The 12,666-nt window shown below is 39.4% G+C and overlaps 1 protein-coding gene across 2 annotated transcripts in view; it reads right to left on the reverse strand.

Moving 5' to 3' along the window:
* Positions 1-385: 385 nt before the first annotated feature.
* The window catches only part of FAM193A (family with sequence similarity 193 member A), a 96,677-nt gene continuing 84,396 nt past the window's right edge, over positions 386-12,666 (reverse strand). For both annotated transcript variants that reach the window (XM_034771279.1, XM_034771278.1), the window contains exons 20-22: positions 9,138-9,984; positions 3,174-3,255; positions 386-1,267 (exon numbers count right to left, since the gene is read on the reverse strand). In XM_034771279.1, the coding sequence (XP_034627170.1) occupies positions 1,174-1,267; positions 3,174-3,255; positions 9,138-9,984 (1,023 nt within the window). In that variant the 3' untranslated portion in view covers positions 386-1,173. The remainder of the gene's footprint in view (positions 1,268-3,173; positions 3,256-9,137; positions 9,985-12,666) is intronic.

A 12,666-nucleotide genomic window follows, 5' to 3' on the forward strand; every position in this document is an offset into this window, starting at 1 on the left:
TTATTTAACATTTGTATTGTGGTAGCATGGAAGCCATACCATATACTGTATTTTCTACCGTAGTATTAAAGCTTTGTGTAGTTTCTCTCCTCACATAATATCTATTGAAAGAGAGGTATCCGAGTGCTTGTATAATCCATGGTATGAATTCCAACATTTGCAAGAGTACACCACACTTACAGCAGATAGCGTGCATACTGCTATTGGATGGGTTCAATACAAGTGTTCATAGACACAAACACTAAATCTCACAGGGCTCTCATTGACAATCTTATCCAAGACGCATTTACATTTAGAAGAGTCTAGCTTACTCACCAGTCCCCCTCTGTTCCTCCACTCCCTGTCCCCAAGCAGAAAAAAGCAAGACACAAGCCTTCTGCCATACTAATGTATTCCATCTTTCAAAAAGAAAGACATGATTTTAATATTACTTAACAATATGTTAAAAAAGTAGCCAGTTAGGCTTCAGTGTTAATACAATTATACTCTCTATAACAGATTTGATAGTGTGAGTATTGTTCTTTTTTAAACGTTCTCATTCTGCAAGTATTCTTACACAAGCTGGCTACAAGTCAGGAAAAAATCAAAACACAAATAGCGTAACTTGTACACTCTTTAACAGTAGATTGTGAAAGAACTGAGGAAATGCTTGTCCCATGAGAGCCTCTTTTTCACGAAACCGTGTCAGGAGAGTTCTGGAGCAGATGAAAGCGCAACTGACTAGGTCCATTCCTTTGTCAGAAGTCAGAATGACAAAACATAGCTAGATGCAGAAGTGACAGGAGCCACTGCAGATGATGCAAACTAGTATTTTGGCCTCCACCCAAGCCTAGGAAGCAGGTTTAAAGTCTTTGAGGCCAAGGCAATCAGAAGGAGTTGGAAAAAAAAAAAAAAAAAAAGCTATTGTTCCAACTCCAACAGCATACAGCTACAATCAAGTAAGTCTCACTCACAGACTACAAGCACACAAGCTAACAAATTCAGGTAGAAAGTGGCAATTTCTCAGTCTGCAAGAACTATCAGGCCAGGGGTTCAGTGCAGATCCACACAGCACTGGGGACAAGGCAAGGCAGCACTGGCTCAAGACCAGATAAGCTCTCAGCACAACAGGACAGATAAGTGGAGTTGTCTTTCATTGATTCCTGCAGGGTTCCCTCCCCAAACTGTGTCATTTCAATGAGCAGCAAAGGTGGTTTTTTTCAAGCTAAAATTGGACCAGTTGATGGAAAGTCTCTGCCTTGTCTGTCTGGCAGAGTCCAAGCAGAATCTGTAAACAAAACAAGCGAGAGATAAAGTGAAACCGTTATACTGCTTACCAACAAAAAGATACAAATATTAGTTTGCATTTAAATAGCGTCTTTAATCCCAACGGACCATAAAACACTGTAAATCACACACAGAGGAAACACTTCATCACCACTGAAATATAACTATCGCTGGTGTGGAATATACCAACCATTTTAACAGTCCACAATAACACTAAGATTTAAGAGACAGAGTGAAGACTACTGCATTCAACAAAGAATAGGAAGGACTAAGGCAAACAAAATGTTATTATCCAAACTGGAATCTGGTTAGACACTGAGCCAACACTCCTATTTTTACAAACAAAAAAACCCCACCCCAATATAAAATAATTAATGAACTTAAGTGGTCAGTGCCTCTGCTTTACATATCATCTGTATTCAGGACACCATTACGCCTATACAGTGGTCCTCCCCTGACTGTAGAGAATCTGTACTTTTAAAAGCTATGTTTCAGACACAAATAAACGCCATGAGAAAGTATCCAGGAAGTGGCTGAAACTAGGACAAAGATAATAGTCCATTTGTCTGGATAAAAGTAAAAAACAAAAAAAATTATCTACCAAGTTTCATTGGACATATAGTTCATGAAAGAGACAATGTTTCAAGAACAACTCAATAGAACAGGTAAGCATGTATTCCAACGATTGTTAATGTGTATCTGTGTCCTATATCAAAGGCAAGCTATATTCTCCATTGAGAGTGATTGTGCAATTCTTAGCATTTGTGGTAGTTACATGTGAGCATCAAGAGAACACTCACAAAAGTTCCTCTTTGGTGTGCTAAATTGCTTTCACTAAAGGTACATCTACACTGCTATGGCTGTGATGCTGTAGTATCATAGTACAGAAGCTTCCTACATTGATGGATGGGGGTTTTCTGTTGATGCAGGTAATCCACCTCTCAGCGGTGGTAGGTAGGTGTTGACCTGGTCAATCTACACTGGGTGTTAGGTCTACTTAACTACAGGGCTCAGGGCGTTACATTTTTCATAGCCCCGAATGATGTAGCTAGGTTGACTGAGTTTTAGGTGTAGATCAGGCCTAAGAATTAAAGTCCACGGAAGAGAGGGAACACAATGAGAGAGGCAAGGCAAAAGTTACACTGCAAGGACTAAGCTTTTATTTAACCTGGAATAGAGGAAATTTAATGGCAACTTGCTAGAGAAATTCCAAAATGGGGATAAAGTGACACTACATTAAAGAGGCAGTAAAAAGTACCAGTTACACAACTCCTAGTCAGCCTGTACAGTTCATTACTGTAGTACAGTTCATTGCTAGAAATTGCTAAAGAGTACTGACAAACTGTATAACAATATTTGTAACTGGATTTTCTATGAATTCTGACTGATTCAGGCAGTACTCTCCATTATATCTATAAAAGGAAAATCTCTGAAACATAATTTTTTTTAAAGTGATAGAAAATTAGTGAGCCCATTAAATGTGTCTTCTTGGTGTAAGTGGATAACTTGCCAGAGTTCAGAGGAAATTGTACAAAGTGTTCAGATACCATGGTGATCAACAGTTTAGTTTTTTAAACAGACAGCACTGAACAGATAGCTAGGTGCATTGTGGGAAAGTTTTAGTCTTCCTCCAAAGTAATAAGTAATGTCAGTGATGGAGGTAGAATAGCAGATGCCATAGATAAATGTCTGTTCCTGTATGGCAACTACATATTATTGGCTCTTGTCTGGTTCTCCATGTTCTGTGCTAAGGCCACATGACTATAATTTCTACCCATAAAGCTATAGCTTTGACACTCATTACAGTAACCATGCTTTTATGCAAAGAGTTAATTGTTTTCATTTCCATCACATATATTAAGCAACACAACAGGCGTATATGCAGAGTTGATAGCACTTTTATTTACCTTTTAAAATACTCCACTTCCCGTTCTGTCTCATCCATTTCCACACTGTCTAGGTCTATGTCTTTGGGCAGAAACACATCATCTGCAAAATGGAAAGATACACCAAATTAGTTTCAGTTGGCTGTTTTACTCAAGGAGAAAAAAAAAATTTGGACAGACTGAAGGGAGGTCTCTGAGGACTGCTTAGCCTTTGTATACTTCTTTTGGCTAAAAGCTTAAAAAACTAAAACAACTTATTTCCAATAGCAAAGACAAAAAGGAATGGGCAGCAGATTGACTCTTCACATTGATTACAAAACATTCCACAGGACTGACCCAAGCAAGAGAGAGTTCAATTATAGAACAGACTGGGAAACTGAAGAGCTGATCAGCCAGCAAGGGTTACTTGGAGTGAAAAATATACAATAATTGGCTGCCTGAACTTGTTAGCCTCATCACCCTCCGATGAATCTATACACCCAAGAGGCAGTTTTTGCAACAATCTAATTCACATTTGATTTAAAAATACTTTGGGAGATGGTTTTTTGCAGTATTGATAATACCGGCCCTAGGTCATAGTGTATGAAACCAGAATAATGATATAGCTATGATTGTGATCTTCTGTGCTTTTATCATGATTAACATCCATATTTAAACATTGTCTGACCTCAGAACCTGTTTAGGATATATAAAGAAATAGTGCTGGCCCAGGATGGAATGCTTTAAAAAACCCACAGTTCATTATGACTTTATCTAGACTAGTTTTTGGTCAGGCTGTAACTCAAGTTAACTAACATGATTTGAATTCTAATCTAAACATAAGAACGGCCATACTGGGTCAGACTAATGATTCAATCTAGCTCAGTATTCTGTCTTCCCACAATGGCCAATACCAGATGCTTCAAAGGGAATGAACAGAACAGGGCAAATATCAAGTGATCCATCCCTGACATCCAATCCCAGCTTCTGGTAGTCAGAGGCTTAGGGACACCCAGAACATGGGATTGCATCCTGACTATCCTGGCTAATAGTCTTTGATGGACCTATCCTCCATGAACTTATCTAATTCCTTTTTTGAACCCAGTTATACTTTTGGCCTTCACATCATCCCCTGGCAACGAGTTCCACAGGTTGACTGTGTGTTCTGTGATTAAGTACTTCCTTTTGTTTGTTTTAAACCTACTGCCTATTAATTTCATCAGGTGACCCCTGGTTCTTGTATTATGCAAAGTGGTAAATAACACTTTCTTATACACTTTCTCTACACCATTCATCATTTTATAGACCTCTATCATAGCCCCCTTTAGTGGTTTCTTTTCCAAGCTGTACAGTCCCAATCTTTTTAATCTCTCCTCATATTGAAGCTGTTATATACCCTTAATCATTTTTTGCTGCCCTTCCCTATATCTTTTCCATTTCTAATATATATTTTTTTGAGATGGGGCCACCAGAACTGCACAAAGTATTCAAGGTGTTGTCTTACCATGGATTTATACAGCAGTATTATGATATTTACTGTCTTATTATCTATCCCACTCCACAATAATTTGTTCCTGGTCATGGTTCAGTTTACACGGTGCTGAAACATGATATGGAACGAGTGCTTGTGAAACATGTAGCATTAAAACTACATTAGTTAACTTCAGTTAATCGGCAATCGATTAACTTTGGAACAACATGACCAAGAACTCCCAGTCTAAACAAAGCCCACGAGTAATCGGAGATTCATAGGGCTGAAACTGATGGCTGAATCCAGAATAAGAACAGATCAGGGTATCACTTCTAAATAGTTATAATATTAATGGATGCCTCATTTGTTCTGCACTAGTCCAGGTTCTTCAAAGAGTAATTACAGAACAAAATTACTGCTTTGTAAAACAGGGCCCGTGTCAGATTACTTTTTCTGAAAGTGATTTTACATTTAAAAAGAAGTACTTGGTCTAAGGAGAAAACAACAGAAATAGATAATATGTTGCAGAGACCGCCCTCCCCTTCCTGCCCCTCCCCCCCGCCAACCACCACCCAGGGTATAGCTTAGAGCTGCACAAAATGTTTCAGATGAATACTTCATTCACCAAACATTCCCCGCACCCCAGCTGTTTTGGTCAACTGAAAACTAATTTCCTGAATTTAGCCTAATTAGCTTCATGAATGTGCATGTGTGCCATTTAGCCCAGTGCTTAAGGCATATGGCTGGTATATGGGAAACCCAGGTTTGAATCCACACTCTGGAGCAGAGACTTCAACTCAGATCTCCCAGCTCCCAGGTGAGCATACTAACTAGAGCTATTCTAGAGTGGGTTCCCCACAATCTCTCCTGCTGAAGCTGTTTCTCTTTGTATAGTATAGATATTTAAATATTCACTGGGCCAGAGAGACAGAATGACTCTACAGCCTAATGATTAAGATACTCAACAGGGAGAAAGGATATATGGATTAATATCGTTCCTCTGAATCAGCCGGAGAGAAGATTCGTCAGGACAAAAACATGTTTCATTTCTTATACAACCATGCTACAGCATATGCTTTGTTAGATTTAGAGGGCATTAAAAGAATTTGGTCCAGTCTACCCTGCCAGATTTAATTGTATCTTAACCATGGTTGGAGACTACTGTTGTTGACTATAATGTTGTTTCTACAGGAATTGAGCCTACACAATGACTTTATGTTACAATTTAATTTTGCTTGTCTAAAAAGTCTCTCTCCATGTAATCCAAGTAAATATGCTAAAAACTAACAGCAGCAACAGACTTTAAGGTCTTCTTGTTAGCACAGATCCTTGCGCTGCACCTTTCAAGACAACTGGCTGCCAAAAGGGCTGAGAAGAAAACTCTCTAATCCTCCTTCTTCTAATACCCCAGTGAAAACTCTGTCGTGATGCCTACAGAATCTTGGTATATTATCATTGGAAGTTTTTAAGAACAGGTTAGATAAACACTTGTTAGGAATGTCTGAAGCATACTTGGTCCTGCCTCAGTGCAGGGGTCTGGACTACATGACTTCCCGAGGTCCCCTCCAACCCTACATTTTGATGATTCTATGATAATCAGCAGGTGCTCTGAGCTACTGAATAGTGAATCTGTAAACTGTATTTGGAATAACATGCGGTCAGCAAACAAGCGAAGCAAGAGTTCACTACTCATAATTTTCCACATGCTCCTAATTCAGGTCTTAAAATGGAGATAAGATGAAATTAGGAAGGGTGAAAAGACAATTCCAACATAAAAGATGGATTTTAAAATGGAGATAATTGGAAGAAGGATAGGCAAGCTTCATTGTCTTAGAAAACGATTATTAAAATAGTAGGACTGGATCAGTAGGCAAACTTGAGGGAAGACACTAGTGCTGCTTCCAGTGAGGGATCCCTTCTCATTTAACAAAGCATCATTTTATTGTAGGATAATGTAATAGTTCCTCATTATGATGAAACCACACAGAATGAGAGTACTGGAGAGATGCTGTCTGGTTCACAGAAGGGTAAACTTCGAAGGCTAGAGATTTAGTTACCTGTTAAATTACATGAGACTCTTCTCTAGCTTTGACAGTCTGGAAAATCCTGGGGTACCCAGGGGGTTTCATGGTTATTTACTCCAGTCTCTCCCTTTTTTAGAGCAACTTTTGAAGCTGCTACAAAAATGTGCAAAATTAAAGTCTCCCTGTTTTAAATATACTATGAACAAGCCTGTGTTTGGATAAAAACTAACTGGAGAATTGCTTTCCTTATTTATTATTTGTATGATCACAGCACCTAGGAGCCCTAGTCCAGGACCAGGACCCGGACCCAACTGTGCTCAATTAGGTAGCAAGAAGATTTGAATCCATGTCTCCTACCTGCTAGGGGAGAGCCTTTGTCACTAGGCTTCGGAGTCACAGTCACTCTGTCTTTGGCCCAATAAATGCTTAGGTACACAAAGTGGAATAGCTTCTAAAGAAGAGAATGAGAACATCCCACTCCAGAATACCTTATAGATTAATGGTTAGGATGCTTACCTGGGAGGAGAGATATCTGAGCTGATGTTCCTGCTCCAGGATGGGGATTCAAAGCTGGGTGTCCCAGGAAAGTGCCCTAACCACTGGACTAAAGGTTACAGACACACAACTTAGTCCAGTGTTTAGGGCATTTGTGTTGGACATGCACAAAGTTTGCTGACAAATTCCAAACATTTCTGGAATCGAAGCAAATTTTTCCCGATTTTTCACTTGGCTGGCTGAAGCAAAAAATTCAATTATTCACCCAGCTCTATTATAGAGCCTTCCACACCTTCCAGTTCCTCACCAGTAGTGATAATTAATTCCCATCAAATATATCTAGGAGGAGGAAGAGAGGTGACATGGTCTATGATTCTCCTCTTCAAAATGGAGAAGGATAGTATGCACAGAAGGGTGGGAAATAAAGGAGTTAAGGAAGTGAGGCCAATGTGAAGGGAAAGAAAAAACAAAACCCAACCTCCAACAAACTACAACTAGATGTGCAGGGAAGGGAAACAAAAGGATCAAGGAATGGGAAGAATCAGAGAGATCTGAGGTAGTTTCATTCAATCCCAGCATAAGACCACTGAAAACAAACCTGGGCTCCTCATCCAGCACTCATGATCACCATGCATTTGTTCTGTGCTCTGGTAATGAAACTTACAATAATTCAGTTTTGTGAAGTGCTGGAAACATACCCCATACCACCCTCCAAGGATCTCCAGTTTTAATCTGTAGAATACTAAAGGGAGCTGCAAGGATGAAATACACAAATGCTAAAATTAAGTGCCATTATGCCACAGAGGCTTAGTTCAAGCACTGCTATCACACAGCTATTTATAGATCTATGGAAAATTAGTTGGTATTCTCAGCCCAACTCCATGTAGACAAGTGTCCATATCTCTAAATTAGTAGTCTCAGCAAAGACTGGAGACAGATTCTGAACTATGCTAGCACGTGGAGGTGGTATTCCGGGTAGCATGTTTGCAGGGCACTGTGGGGAAGCTTGCACTGCACCTGCTCATGATATGCCTGTTCTGAGTAGAAAGGGAAACTAAAGTAATCTGGTTACCTGTATGTTTTTAGAAGTGCTAAAAATCACTTTATGAAAAAAATTATACATCTTTCCATCTTGTGTGAGAAATATAGTGACATGCCTTATAATTAATAATTTCTTAGCATGGAAAAATGCATAAAATACACGTAGGAAGCAATTCTTATCTGGTGTGTGTTATTTGGATGGCAAACTTTCACAATATATTATTTTACTTCATAGTATATTTACTCATTGTGAATGCATAGTGAAACTGTAGTGGAATAAAATGAAATCCTAAACTTGCTTATAATCACCTTTCCAGCACAGAGATGTTCTATGGAGAAAGATTTTTTTTAAAGTGAAATCAATGTATGTATAACTAACTCTTCCCTGCCTGCAGAATCCTGTGCTCTATGGTTTACCATGTGATATGACAGTGACTGGTTTTAGACTCTATATTCCTACTGATTCAATCCTCCTATCATAGTAGAGATTAATATTAAAAACATGCTTTAAAAATAGTTAAAGAGTTTCTCCAAAATGGGTTTTGTCATCAAAATATCCAGTAATTATATTTCAAGTCTATCACTTCATATAGGCCTTATGAAAGAGATGGTACTTGTATCCTATTGTTTAGTTGACTCAAAGTGTATGATAGGGATACAAAACACTACTAGTTGTAATAATCTCTTACATGTTTTTCCATACTTATTATTCCATAGTGGTTAGCTATTTGCATCTCTATTATTAATACTGAACATCAGATTAAACATCAATGCTAAGAGCACAGAAAAAATTGCATAATTAACTAAAAATGTCATTATAGTGACCGACTCAATAGATGAAGGAGATCGGATTCTCCTCTCACACCTGTTTAACATCAGTGAGTTACTCCCAATTTACACTGACATGAGTGATTGGAGAGCTGTCCCAAAATTTTGAAACTAATCTATATGAAAAATTATTAGTTATGCACTTACCTATGGAATTGTTGACTTTGTCTCCCTTCTTCTTCTTGTTTTTCTTGTTCTTGCCTTTTGGCTGAGGAGATTCTGCAAGTATCAGTTTATTGTTTTGTTGCTGCTCACTTGGAGAAGGGGACTCACACACTACAGGTGCTTTCTCTTCCTTTAGGTGATTCAGCTGCTTTTTGTTATTATTACTGCTTGTTTTTTTCTCCTCTTTTTTCGGTTCTGCAAGCAGCGAGAGCTCTGCTGCTTTCACTTTGGATTCTATTTGGTTTCTGGTCTTAGACTGTATCTCTGTTGCTTTGGGGGATTCAGTAGGCTTTTTCATTTGTTCAGCACAGGGTTTGTTTATTTGCTTTAGTTTTTGTTTACTATTACCTTCTTTATGATGATGCATTATATCAAAGAGAAAAGACAGGGGCTCATGCTGTTTCACACTCATCTCTTTCTGGAAAAGCAACTTTGAGTCTCTAGTGTTTGTGGGATCAGATAGTTCACAGACCATCTCAGGAATTGGCCTCTGTTCCACATGATTTACATGCCTAGACAGTGAACTAGATGAGGTTTCTACCTTTTCTGATTGCTCAAGTATACCATTCTGAATGTCTTCTGGTGGATTTGGGATTGATTCCTTCACTGCCTGGCAGTTTCGAGTAAGCATTTCCATCTTCTGACAGTCTTTACTTGTTCTGTCTTTTTTCTTTTTCTTTACAGCCTGTAACTGCTGAAGTTCTTGAAGTCGTTGCAGCTCCTGTTTTAGTCTTTCTTCCTCCTCCTCTTCCCGCCGTCTCTGCTCTTCAAGCAACTGATGATGCTCCCTCTCTTTGGCTTCTGCTTCAAGACGAGCCTTTTCTTCTAGCTACAAAAGCAGCAGTTTATTAAATAAAGGACAAAGATTCCAAGAACTAGACATTTGGGAAAAGATCTTCATCTCAACAGCTAATTCCTAAACATTCCATGTTACAAGGATGCGTTAAGGAATTTTAAAAGTCACAGGGTTTGTCTACACTACCCGCTGGATTGGCGGGCAGCAATCAATCCAATGGGAGTCGATTTATCACATCCAGTATAGACGCAATAAATCAACCACTGAGCGCTCTCCCGTCGACTCCGGTACTCCACCAGAACGAGGAGCACAAGCGGAGTCGACGGGAGAGCATCAGCTGTTGACTTACCACAGTGAAGACACCGTGGTAAGTAGATCTAAGTACGTCGACTTCGCGGTAGTGTAGATAAGCCCACAGTATGGAACATAAATGTACCCCTCAAGAATAGTATTAGAATGGGCAAACAATTTAAAATGAACACACTTAGCAGCTACCTACAAATATTGTTCATGAAACTATAGCACATTTTCTATTTACAATAACTTGCATTGTGCTCAATATAAAGCAGGAAAAAAGCATGTTTCAGCTCATTTTTGTAACAACACTAAAGAGACAATATTCAACTGAGTGCACAACTGTATATCCTTCATAATATTATCACAAGCAAGAATAGGTCGCTAAGGTAGATAAAGGCTGGGTGTGCATATATAGTACCAATAGGTGTAAATATGACACAAGAAACATGACAGTGTTATTCTTGACCACAAAGAGGCCCTTCTCCTGAAAATCCAGTGAACGCACCTAGATAAAGGTATTATGCATATTACTAAAGTGGATCACACCCCTTTTTTCAGTATTGTTTTTATAATATTAAAAGCATAGTATTCCACTGAACATTTGACAAATTGATATGAAAATATGCCCTTAATTGGAAAATTCCACAGTAGTTTAAATTTTAAACAACCATCAATAAAAATAATGTCATCCAGTAACACTATATGAGAATCACAGTCCTTTTTACATGTACATTATGAAGCAAATTAACACTAAAGTTGTAAAAAATAAAAAGACTGTCATTCATTATTAATTTTTAAAAATGGTTTACTTGATTACTAATACACAATGGGTCTTCCCAGTTATTACTGAAAAGAATCAACGTTTTATTGTGCTAAGTTTGCTTACTTCTCTCAATTAAATTACGAGCAGTAGCTTCTTGCACAGTGCCATTTGCTAGTTGACAGCCAGATCTCGCAAAAATTGTGTGAATTTTTGGAAGCGCTTATATGGGACCCATTCATTTTAAGAGATTATCAAGTTTTGGGGTTTTTGGGGGGAGGGTGTGGGGGGGTTTCTTGCAAAAAAAATCCTACAAAATCTTCTGATTCTTTTCTTCTGGAGTACACAGCACTGTATTTGCATAATTTGTGTTTTTAAAATGAATTAATGGACAATGTTAAAAACAAGCAGTTTAAAGAAAACTACTTCTTAACTTTGGGACTTATGAAAAAATAGTCTGTTTTTCATTAGTATGGCCTATGTTAAAAACAACTTTGGCACCCCCACTAAATACCCCAAACCACAAATTTATAGCAAAATATAATAATCCAAATATGCAAAGTAAAGTATCAACTAAAATGTGGACTATTTAGTGAGCTTATAAAATTTATTTTCCAGATTTCAAACACACACAGTAACTTAAGCCTTATTTTGACCATGTATATCCTGAAGTTGGTGTGTGAAGATATCAACTCAACAAGAGACCCAGATTTTCTGTTTAAGACAAAAATTTAACCATTTTCCTGTATCCCCACACAACCAAACCTTCACAATTTTTGAAGGACATTATTCCATATATTTCCTCTTTTTTTGCCAACTGGCATTTAAAAGCTAGCTAAGTTCAGACTTCATACTGCAATTTCATGAGTTAGTTGGGGTTGGTCCTGCTTTGAGCAGGGGGTTGGACTAGATGACCTCCTGAGGTCTCTTCCAACTCTAATCTTCTATGATTCTATGAATATTTACCCTCCAGCCAACCAGGGAGACCTTGGGTCTTCACTCAACCTGTCTTTAATTCCACTTAGACCACAGTAGAGGGTGCCACAGAGCAGCTTCTAAATCCAGTAGAGGGTGCCCAAATCACTTACAAATCTTGAGTCTCCTCCACATCAGCACAGACATACTGCTAGGGTTACCATTCGTCCGGATTCCCCCGGACATGTCCGGATTTTTGAACTAAAAATAGCGTCCGGGGGGAATTTGTTAATGTCCGGACTTCTCCCCCCCGCCCCCATGCAGAGCACGCGCGGCTAACAGGGCAGCCGGATGGTGCCACTTACATGGGGCTCTGACAGCGAGAGAGAGTCCCTCCTCCCCCCGCAGCAGAGCTCACTCCCTCCCTGCAATCACCTCCGGCAGTCTGGAGCTCCTCCCCCACTGCTGCCCAGCGTGCCGGGAGAACAGCTCAGACAGTTCCTGAGCAAGCTCACAGAGAGACCTTAGGCGAACCAAAGGTCAACTACAAGGGAGCCAGGGGGTCGGAGAAGGGGCAGGGAGGTTCTGGAGGGGGCAGTCAAGAGACGGGGGGGGGGTCGGGAGTTCAGGGGGGGGCTTTCTGGGAGGTGTGTGGATAAGGTTTTGGGCAGTCAGGGTACGGGTAGGGGGGTCTTAGGAAGGGGCAGTTAGGGGATAAGGAACAGGGAGGCTTAGGTAGGGGG

Source organism: Trachemys scripta, chromosome 5 (assembly GCF_013100865.1).
Source record: "Trachemys scripta elegans isolate TJP31775 chromosome 5, CAS_Tse_1.0, whole genome shotgun sequence".
In the NCBI taxonomy this organism is placed as follows: Eukaryota; Metazoa; Chordata; order Testudines; family Emydidae; genus Trachemys; species Trachemys scripta.